Raw genomic sequence first — 10,484 nt, forward strand, 5'->3', positions numbered from 1 at the left:
TTATATATGTAAAAATAAACAATGTACTTGCTAATACGTAATGTAAAGGTAAGTAATGTATATCAGAAAATTTTAATTGCTTAATTAAAGAACTTCAACTTTCATAAAGTTATGAGAACTATGATAAAAATGAATGAATGATATATATGAAATATATATATATATATATATATATATGAATAATGAAGTTAACACTTTATTCTAAAATGAAAGGTTTTAAGAGATTCTTTGGTAATTTGTAAATAAATTTACTACTACAAGCAGACTGTAAATTCACCAATACACATCACCAGTTCCAACAATTTCACTGACATTGCTTAAACTCTCACATTACTGTAATCTCAGAGTGTGAACAATGAAATGTAATTAAATACAGCGACAACGTAGCAAAAGAGTCTATCTCTAAGTCAAGTTGAAAAAATATATAACACTGTTATAGAATCAGAATTATGTTTTTATGTGAATAACCCAAATATAAAATTACATAGAAAAACTTATGAACAACGGAAAATTCGTATATTTCTATGCAATATATATACAAAATAACGTATGAGATTAGGGTAGTTTATATACGTATAAAGTAATAATCAACGAATTATATTTCATTTTATCTATATATATAAAATGAAATTAAATTTATATTATCTTAGTAGTACAATATAATTTTCGCAATTTTATATTTTTTCTTGTGTAATTTGAATATAAAAAAATGTTCTTTTATTACACTTATATCGTTAGTTTAGCTTAATTAAAATTTACCCTAATTACATACGTAAAATTGCATATACTAACACAGAATAATTGGTATTGAATTAGATTCATGTATTTTTGTATTATCAATTTCTTAGAATTACTTTTCTGTAAAATTTGTGTTTATAAACACAAAGTATTTTCTGCAGAATAGACAGGCCCTTTTGTCGCATGCTCACTGTAATGAGGTACACAGACATGAGGACTTAGCTGTAAAGATCATCATCTCCATCATCTTGGAAGGTTTGATCACCCTGTGTTGTATCTTGAGTACCGCTTGCTCCGCTTTGCGGAAATCTACAAAGATTTAAAATTTACTTTAGAGCAAGTACAATCTAATATATTAGATAGAATATGTAATTATAGGTATACGCTTTGTCATTGTTTTCATACATTAATTTAAAAAATATTTAAACGATTTATGTATTTTACCTAAAATTACTTCCAAATCCACGAGACTGTTGAAGCGTTTGCGCAAACATTTCATATTTTCTAATATCGTTATCAGATACAGAACGTCGTGCAAATCTCATTGCTTCTTCGAAATGAGCTCTAGTTATCTCTGGTACAGGATCATCTTCATCCATCTATAATATCATATATAAAATTATCAATAACAAGTATGGAAATGATTAAAATATATAATAATATATAATATAATAATATAAATAATATATGTAACATTAAAACATTTAGATACTCACATCCATAGATGCTGATGGATTACTAGCACGTTCTTTTTCTCTTCGAATCTCAGTTTCAATGCTTTGTCTAATAGCAAGTTTGCATGCACGCTGACAAATTTCTGTTATATCAGCACCCGAAAAACCATGTGTTACTTTAGCTATGTAGCTCAAATCTACATCCTATAACACAAATATTAATGATGTGATTAGGCAACTAGGGCGTATTGAAGCAAAATGTAGATTATTAGAGATACAAATGTATTTAATTTTCCCTACCTTCGCTACAGGTGATTTTCGAAGGTTAGCTCTAAAAATCGCTTCTCGAGATTTTTCATCTGGTAATGGTATATAAATCAGCTGATCTAATCTGCCAGGTCGTAGAATAGCGGGATCAATAATATCAGGACGATTAGTAGCTCCTATGATAAATACATTTTTCTTTGCACCCATACCATCCATTTCTGTCAAAATTTGATTTATCACGCGGTCTGCTGCTCCACCAGCATCCCCCAGTGTACCACCACGCGATTTGGCGATAGAATCGAGTTCATCAAAGAATAATACACAAGGAGCTGCGGCTCTTGCCTATAAATATGATTATAATAAATAGAGTAATTGTGTTTTATGTTTTTGAATTTAAATTACTTACTTTATCAAAAACATCTCTGACATTCGCCTCAGATTCACCAAACCACATTGTTAATAATTCTGGACCCTTTACAGAAATAAAATTTGCTTGACATTCATTAGCTATTGCTTTAGCCAATAATGTTTTACCACAACCAGGGGGTCCATAAAATAATACACCTCTGGATGGTTGCATACCAAATTTTAAGAATTTATCTGGATGTTCAACTGGATACTAGATAACAAAGGAAACATAATTATTTTAATCTCATAATTTTATTGTATAGCTATAATATTTATTTAGTATTTAGTCTAATTTAGTATTTATAGTAGTTTAGTTAACAATTTTCTTACCTGTACCAATTCCTGTAATTCCATTTTAACATTTTGTAAACCTCCAATATCATCCCATGTCACAGTTGGAACTTCTACAATAGTTTCTCGCAATGCGCTTGGACTACTCTTCGTCATAGCATACTAAAGTAAAAATATAAAATTGTTTATAATATTGTAAATTATAACATTGTTTATATTATACAATACGTTTATAAATTTAATTTAATTTCTCAGACACGACAATATTTATAGTATTTATGAATGTCTTTTAATTTCAATGTCATTACAGTGTAATCGTCACTCTTTGAATGTCACTATTAATTTCAAATTAATTTTCGAAAACTTAACAATATCATAGTTGCTAAGACTAAACTAATCATTGAAACTAAAAAAAACTAATTTGGATAGCTTTATTGTTAAGATCAAATAAACAGAAGAACTTTACAAAACTAACGACTAAACTGCAGATCTTTATACGTTTATGGGAAATTTAAAAATGTAAAAATGCACATATATCTTGTATAATGTGCAAAAATAAATAAAACATTTAACGTATAATATTTTGCACAATATTTAGTAAATAAAACAATCTTCTATTTAGGTTCCATTTTTTAAATTACATCTATGAAAATATAAATGTGCATAAATATCTACAATTTACTGATAACTATGCAGTAATAACAGGAAGTCTGGAGAAAACATATGACTGGAGAAATAGTTCTGCAAGATCCCTTTTGCATATCCTTATGCTTATAAATAAAACTAATAATAATACATAGAAAATAAGAAGATTTATAGTAAATTTTAGAATAAATTCATAGTAAACATACGTCGTACACTGATTGGATCGAAAAAGTTTAATGCATGAGGTAATTACCTTGAAATTATCCATAGTAACGGCAAGAGAAGATAAAACTTCAGCATCTATATGTTCTTCTTCCAAGTCAATGAGATCCATTTTTTCACGAATTTGTTGTAATGCTGCCTCAGAGCATAATGAAGCCAAATCAGCTCCTACATGCCCATGTGTTTCCGCTGCAATCTAAACGATTGCATTAATTCAGTAAATATTATTAAAATAAACAATTTAATAACTTCAAACTTAATTATATAAACCTCTTCTAATTCAACATCATCTGCAAGTTTCATGTTTTTCGTATGAATTCGTAAAATTTCTAAACGACCAGTAGCATCAGGTATTCCGATATCAATTTCTTTATCAAAACGACCAAAACGCCGCAATGCAGGATCAATACTGTTAGGTCGATTAGTAGCAGCCATTACAATAACATGGGAACTTTGTTTCATGCCATCCATTAAAGTTAACAACTGAGACACTATACGTCTTTCTACTTCTCCATGAGTCTAAATGGAAAATAACATATAAATCATACAGTCAATTTGTAAATGTATAAAATAAAATGAATAATAAAAACCTTTTCCCTTTTTGGAGCAATGGCATCAAGTTCATCAATGAAAATTATAGCTGGTGAATTTTTTTCAGCCTCTTCAAATGCTTTTCTTAAATTGCTTTCTGATTCTCCCGCAAGTTTACTCATAATTTCAGGACCTTTCAACATAACAAATAGAGTAACATTCTAAAATAAAAAAATATTATACTATATTTAAAGATTAACATACCATTGATAAGAAAGAAAAATGCTCCCGTTTCATTTGCAACAGCTCGAGCAATAAGGGTTTTTCCTGTGCCTGGCGGGCCATATAAAAGAATACCACGAGGTGGTTTAACGCCAATAACTTTAAACAAAGATGGATGCCTTAAAGGTAATTCTACCATTTCTTTAATTTGAGCTAATTGTTTGCGAACACCACCAATATCATCGTAACCTACAGCATTTAAAGCCTCTTCTTCCTCCTACAATGTTTTTACATATTTGTATTATGATATAAAGAAATAAATACTTGTTGAAAGATTATACTGAACTAACCTCCCTCTTAATAGCATCACCTTCACAATGAATAATTGTATCAGGAGCTACAATACAAAATGGTCCAGGATCTGTTTCTACTACTTTAAATTCTACAACACGCATACCACCACGTACAATAAAATTATCATCTTTATGAACAGGGCGATAAGCTTCTAAGAAGTATGGTTTTAAATATACTTCAAATAAGTTTCTATAACAAAAAAGTAAGTTACTTTATAATTAAACTTTATGTATATCTAAAAAGAAGTAATGATTAATCAAAATATAATACTGAATTACTAACAATGTGAATTTCCTTTTTACTTTTTTATGTACACAGAACACATTACACTCTATTTACATATCTATTAGAAACTCTAAATATAAATATATTTTTTAACCCCCTTCAAGTACATATTTATATATATATATGTATAAAAATATACATATGATCTTTAGAATATATAATTATAATTGTAAATTATAATTTGTATTGATATTTACATTATACATTAAAACAGGATGATTGCATACATATATAATTAATATCATCTTGTATTAATTAAAATCATTTTACTTTATTCACAAATGCTTCCAGTTTTAAAGTTATTATTGTGTGAGGGAATTACCTAAATATATCAACCGCCTTTGTTATGTGTTCTATGTTATATTTGATTTATATGAATTTGAAATAACAATACATTTTTGACAAAAAATATTAATATAATAAGTATTAAATATGAAGTATTTAACAAACTGAAAGTATAAATATGTAATACATCGGTGATGATTACATTATATATTGGTGTAGACAACTATCTTAATATTGCATATTGTAATGCTGTACCTTCTATAAATCAAACATTACATTATATTTTTTATATCACATATTTTCAAACATATCTGTTGTAATAAATATATATTAAATATATACTTTTTATCATAATATTAAATTTTTAACTATTTTAAAAATTAATTTTTTAAATTATTTAAGGAAAATAAGTGAAAGTAAGTAGCCATATTTTGCCTAACTTTAATATAACTTTACTTCGTTTTATAAAATTTATTGTTTTGATTAGCGTGCAATGTCAAAATACTAGAATATATGCACCTTTACTTTCAGGTTAAACTGAAAGAAGTACTGATTTGATTTTATTTGAAAGATGTAAAATATATCTAATGTTGTTTTGACTAGAGCAATTATTACATTAGGTACATTTTGTATCTTTATATATGTGTAAAACAAAAAAACAATAATAATGAGTAATTAACAAAATAATTTTGTTTATCAAAATTAAATGTCATTTAAAATTAACTCATTATTTAAAAATATGATATGGTTAAAATTAAAATAAAAATATGAAAAATATATTTTTAATTTTTCTAAAAAAGCTATTGATTACCCTGTAAGACCAGTTACTGTATCATCCATTGGTAGTACGTGAATGCGTTTTCCATATTTAACTTCTGGACATGCTTGTACAGAAACAACATCACTTAAACGTACACGCAAATTATTTCTTATAACACGGTTCATGCGAATTTTTTCATCAGGGCATGTATCGTCAGAAAGAACAATGCACACAGTTTCTTTGCGTCTTTTTCCTTTCAACAATACTGTATCTCCTCGGAAAAGTTGCAATTCATCCATTTTTGCTTGAGAAAGAGCTACTACAGAATTATCATCTGCAATAGCTTCATCCACTAATAATCTATTTGGCTTGTCCTTCTTTCGAAGAATTGCTGTCGCCAAATCTTCACTGTTATAACACAAGGCATTTAATTAATTTCAACAAAGAGATATTAATCATTAAATAAAATATATATAATGCTGATAAATAAAAAATAATTTTAATTTATGACTAAACTATTTTAGTTTTTATCTACTAATTTAATCTATTAAAGTTCATGTCTTTATGTCATTTATATAATGTCTATATAACCACTTAAGTAGTACTATAAACATAATAATCTTAATGTCTCATTTATTTTTGTTACTAACAAGCATAACTTTCTTAACTCATAATATGTTTTCTTATGATATATATTTTATTTATTATTATTTTATGATAACATATAATATATATGATATATATATATATATTTATATATTACATATTTAATGAATTATCATTATATATGAATAATTAAGAAATTAATTTTGATATTATAATCTATTTACTTAATCTATTTAATGTATTTTTTATCATAAATATATAAATATATATGCATTATGATTAATATTATTAGACTTCGAAATTATTTTCGTACTCTATAAAATTTGATAATAATAATTTAACATATTTTTCCTTTAATTTCAATTTTTGATAAAAAATATCGACGTTTTTGAACTTTTGTTTTTATACATAGAATAAATAATAGACATTTTATATATACAAGATATTCATTAAACCTATAAAAAATAATTTGTAAAATTTTTCATTTATAGTGTGAATAAGATCGTATATGATAATCATATAAAATGTAATTAAAAAATTAATGTATTTAGCTTTTAAAACTGAACATATGATGTTTACGCAGTTTTCTGTTATACTTATCTCTTGAAACTAGATAGAAGTAAAATTATATAGCTTTTATTTTTACTAAGAATTCTTTATAAGATTAAAAAATATCATAGTAAGAAATAAATATCAGTATCAGCAAAATTCCTTTGTCATGTTCAGTATAGTATTCGGCCATGAACAGTCGGCACACAAAAATGATAAGCGCTATTTTTGTCATTACAGGTTGTTATCATAAGAAAAATTGCAATTTATACTGAATGATTAATTTTTATAAAAGAAAATTTAATAGATATCATTTATTTTCATAAGAATCTATAAAAAGACGCGTTGCGTCGACATGATGACAACGTAAAATTGGAAGCATGGATACAATTTATTTGTATACTTTATGTTTGAACATTGAAGTATTAAAATTATACCATTACAAATATTATTTGATTAAATAGCTTTTTTTTTGTTAAATTGTCTTACCTTTTTGGTTCTCCCATTATTCTGTTGATTTCAACGCAAAAGAAAATGCACACGTAATGAGCAGAACTTGATATCGTACACGTACAAGTCAGCTACACCTATAGCCGATCCAATGAACATTCTCATTTGAACTTTCATGGCTTGCATTGGGCTCCCCTATTGTCGAATCAAAAGCTGAAGGCAAATTTACAATAGGCAAATAGATTTGCCATTTTAAAATATCTTATTGGCTACGGAGCCTTTAAACTATCGTTACTTATCGTAATTTTCAGTTCTTAATTTTGATTATTTAATTAATTATATTTTACTACAGAAATTCTAAGAAATTTTAATATACATTACTATTCAATTTCATATATGCAAAATATATATTACTATAAACAAATTATTGAGTACTGTTACTTTTGTCAATTTAATAAGTAAAATTTTGTATTTTATAACATCCTATGAATGTTTTTCATTTTTTTCTAAATTTCTGAATATATAAGTATTACTAGATATTTATTAACTCAAGATATAATTTGAAATATTAAATGGATTGTAATATTTGTAATAAATATAGAAATTCGTAAAAAAAAACCTCCTTCTTTTTTAAATTTACACTGTATTCATTAGATAATCTACTAGCATGTGTCTAGTTTTAAAAGTATGTTAGGCTTTCGATGGCTTACGTCACAACATTCTCAAAGTGGAAATACGATAAATATAAGTACATACTTCTTACTTGTCAAATCGGTCTATAATGGCTGGAATTAAAGGTTATTCGGCATATATATTTAATTGCATAAATACATAAGCTTTTATCATAAAATTAAAAAATATGATATTGCCGATGGAAGTTTAATGAAAAAGCTGAATTAAAGATGATACGTCTAAACATAACCTTACTACTCTTATTGTCATTGCTGTCAAATTTTTATATGTAACTAACGCATGTTTATTAATTTATTTTATAAACATATATATATATATATTATCTTATTTTTATATAATACAAATTTACTGTATTTCTTACTATACTTTTCTTACTTTAATTACTATTCTAACTTTTCTTACTATAATAATTTTTAAATATTATAAACATATATGTGTATTCAGATTTACTAATTAATATTTGTTTTGTATGTTAAACATTTATGAAACAGGTGTAACTCTTTTAAATGTTTATATACAAATTTTTAGACGTATAAAAGGAATTATTTCAAATTATACATAAAATGAAGAAACCAAAAGGATTCATTAGTACAAATATTCTCTTATTTTTCACATTTTATGTTTATATGTATATCTTGCATGAATTATTTTATAATTAGATCATTAATCATATTATTTCAAATCAGAAAATATGATATAGTTTTTCATTGGATAAATTTGACAACTATGATAACTTATAATGTAAAAGTTATATATCTTTTTTATGTATAATAATTTATATAAATTTCTCTTGGTTTGTTTCATGCTATTAATGGCCTTCACTATTAAACAGCGTAAGTATTTTAAAATATAATTTATACAAAATTTCTTAAGACAATTTATAGCCAAAAATCCTTTTATAGATTAGTACTTTTGGCATTTGGAGGCTCTATTGGTATGACATTTGTTATACTAGGTTGTGCTTTACCTGCATATAAGTAAGTATTATTATTAACATATAATTATTTATTTTGTATTTAATACTATTTATATAGTGCTTTAATACTACAAACATAAATTACAATATCAAAATATGTATTAGTTTTTATAATATATTGTTTTCAGAGTATGGTGGCCACTTTTTGTCATACTATTTTATATATTAGCACCAATTCCAACTATAATTGCACGTCGTTATACAAATGATTTTGACAATAATCCTAATCCATGTTTGGAGTTTGCAATATTCATTACTACAGGTTTTGTTGTATCATCATTTGCCCTTCCTATTGTCTTAGCTCGGTCTCCAGTCAATGATCCAGTGGTATAGTCATATACGCATATTTTTTAATCTGATTATTGTACTATTGTATTATATCATTATTATATTAGATTAGATAAACAATTCACTGATATAAGTGATGTATATTTCTATTATGCATTTTCAGATACAATGGGGCGCTTGTTATTTGACTTTATCAGGTAATATTATTATGTATCTAACTCTAGTCGGACTTTTTGCAACCTTTGATCAGGATGGGGTTGGATATAACACTTGTTGAAATGGTGTACTTCATCGTACTTATTTATTAATTTTACATGGTAATATTTTGGTTTATAATGTATTACTTTTGGTACATTTTTTACACTTTGTAACAAATAATTTGAATACTTTTAGGTTTTTGCAAAATAAAAAGAAGAATGCAAATCATATATTGCACTGACTGACAGTCATGTGTTGATTCTAAGTCATTGCAACATTTATAGTATATTACTTACATGATACATACAGATATATATATATATATATATAATTATGATATATATATATATATATATCATATCATATACAGATATTAATATTATAGCAAAGAGTATTACAATAACCAATACTAAAGTTAATGATTTATTTTGATATTTTTATGCAGTAACCAAAATTTTAGATTTTAAAAAATAAACATTTTTATAAATCTCTTCGGATAAAAATAAAAAACATAATTATGCTAAAACATGTAAAATTTATATTTATTGAATTTAAGTTCTTGAAAGCAATATTAATAAACAATTTTTTACATTACTTCATACTTCCTGTTATTTTTATTAATTAACAATTATAAATTAAGAATTTCGGGATAATCCAAATATTGTGCAATGTTTTGCAAATATTTTGTGTACAATTGATACAGTAGATCTTATATAAAAATATATATAATTTTCGTAATTAATATTTAGAAAACTGCTAGAAAAAATATGTTAGAGGAAAATACTAATGACAATAATTATTTACTACTGTATTAAGTATTTACTGCTGTAAAGTTTAAAATGACAGAGAATGTACATATTTTATTAACATACATTGAATGCTTCAATTGATTTTATAGTAATTATTAGGTAATATATAATACATTAATTTTTAATGTTACATATAATAAATGTCTACATCAAATGTAATTAAATTTCTTTTTGATTATTTTAACTTTTATAAAAATATTTTTAAGCACTTAAGGTATATGGAAATGAAAGAT

General features: G+C 25.2%; 2 protein-coding genes across 2 annotated transcripts; one reads left to right on the forward strand and one right to left on the reverse strand.

Moving 5' to 3' along the window:
- Positions 1 to 807: 807 nt before the first annotated feature.
- On the reverse strand, positions 808 to 7,476 carry Ter94 (transitional endoplasmic reticulum ATPase TER94). Its single transcript, XM_072020224.1, has 13 exons — positions 7,327 to 7,476; positions 5,734 to 6,090; positions 4,349 to 4,541; positions 4,041 to 4,275; positions 3,836 to 3,969; positions 3,516 to 3,764; positions 3,277 to 3,441; positions 2,418 to 2,540; positions 2,086 to 2,298; positions 1,713 to 2,021; positions 1,455 to 1,616; positions 1,183 to 1,337; positions 808 to 1,047 (listed from the first exon to the last, which is right to left on the reverse strand). The coding sequence occupies exons 1-13, from the start codon at positions 7,341 to 7,343 to the stop codon at positions 957 to 959; spliced, it is 2,403 nt and encodes an 800-aa protein (XP_071876325.1). The 5' UTR covers positions 7,344 to 7,476; the 3' UTR covers positions 808 to 956.
- A 1,192-nt stretch (positions 7,477 to 8,668) lies between these two features.
- On the forward strand, positions 8,669 to 10,036 carry LOC139996314 (leptin receptor overlapping transcript-like 1). The gene is made up of 5 exons (XM_072020617.1): positions 8,669 to 8,813; positions 8,883 to 8,957; positions 9,085 to 9,283; positions 9,408 to 9,581; positions 9,657 to 10,036. The coding sequence occupies exons 2-4, from the start codon at positions 8,917 to 8,919 to the stop codon at positions 9,519 to 9,521; spliced, it is 354 nt and encodes a 117-aa protein (XP_071876718.1). The 5' UTR covers positions 8,669 to 8,813; positions 8,883 to 8,916; the 3' UTR covers positions 9,522 to 9,581; positions 9,657 to 10,036.
- The last annotated feature ends 448 nt before the right edge of the window (positions 10,037 to 10,484 follow it).

The sequence above is a fragment of the Bombus fervidus genome, chromosome 17, assembly GCF_041682495.2.
Source record: "Bombus fervidus isolate BK054 chromosome 17, iyBomFerv1, whole genome shotgun sequence".
NCBI lineage: Eukaryota > Metazoa > Arthropoda > Insecta > Hymenoptera > Apidae > Bombus > Bombus fervidus.

Excerpts from the sequence above, each read along its gene's own strand:
- Ter94 (XM_072020224.1), bottom strand. Across the intron at positions 4,542-5,733 it reads ACAGTAACTGGTCTTACAGG|AAACTTATTTGAAGTATATT; the intron begins GTAATCAATAGC and ends TTTTTGTTATAG. Across the intron at positions 1,617-1,712 it reads GAAAATCACCTGTAGCGAAG|GATGTAGATTTGAGCTACAT; the intron begins GTAGGGAAAATT and ends TTTGTGTTATAG.
- LOC139996314 (XM_072020617.1), top strand. The coding sequence starts at position 8,917 with ATGACATTTGTTATACTAGGTTGTGCTTTACCTGCATATAA. Across the intron at positions 8,958-9,084 it reads TGTGCTTTACCTGCATATAA|AGTATGGTGGCCACTTTTTG; the intron begins GTAAGTATTATT and ends TATTGTTTTCAG. Across the intron at positions 9,284-9,407 it reads CTCCAGTCAATGATCCAGTG|ATACAATGGGGCGCTTGTTA; the intron begins GTATAGTCATAT and ends ATGCATTTTCAG.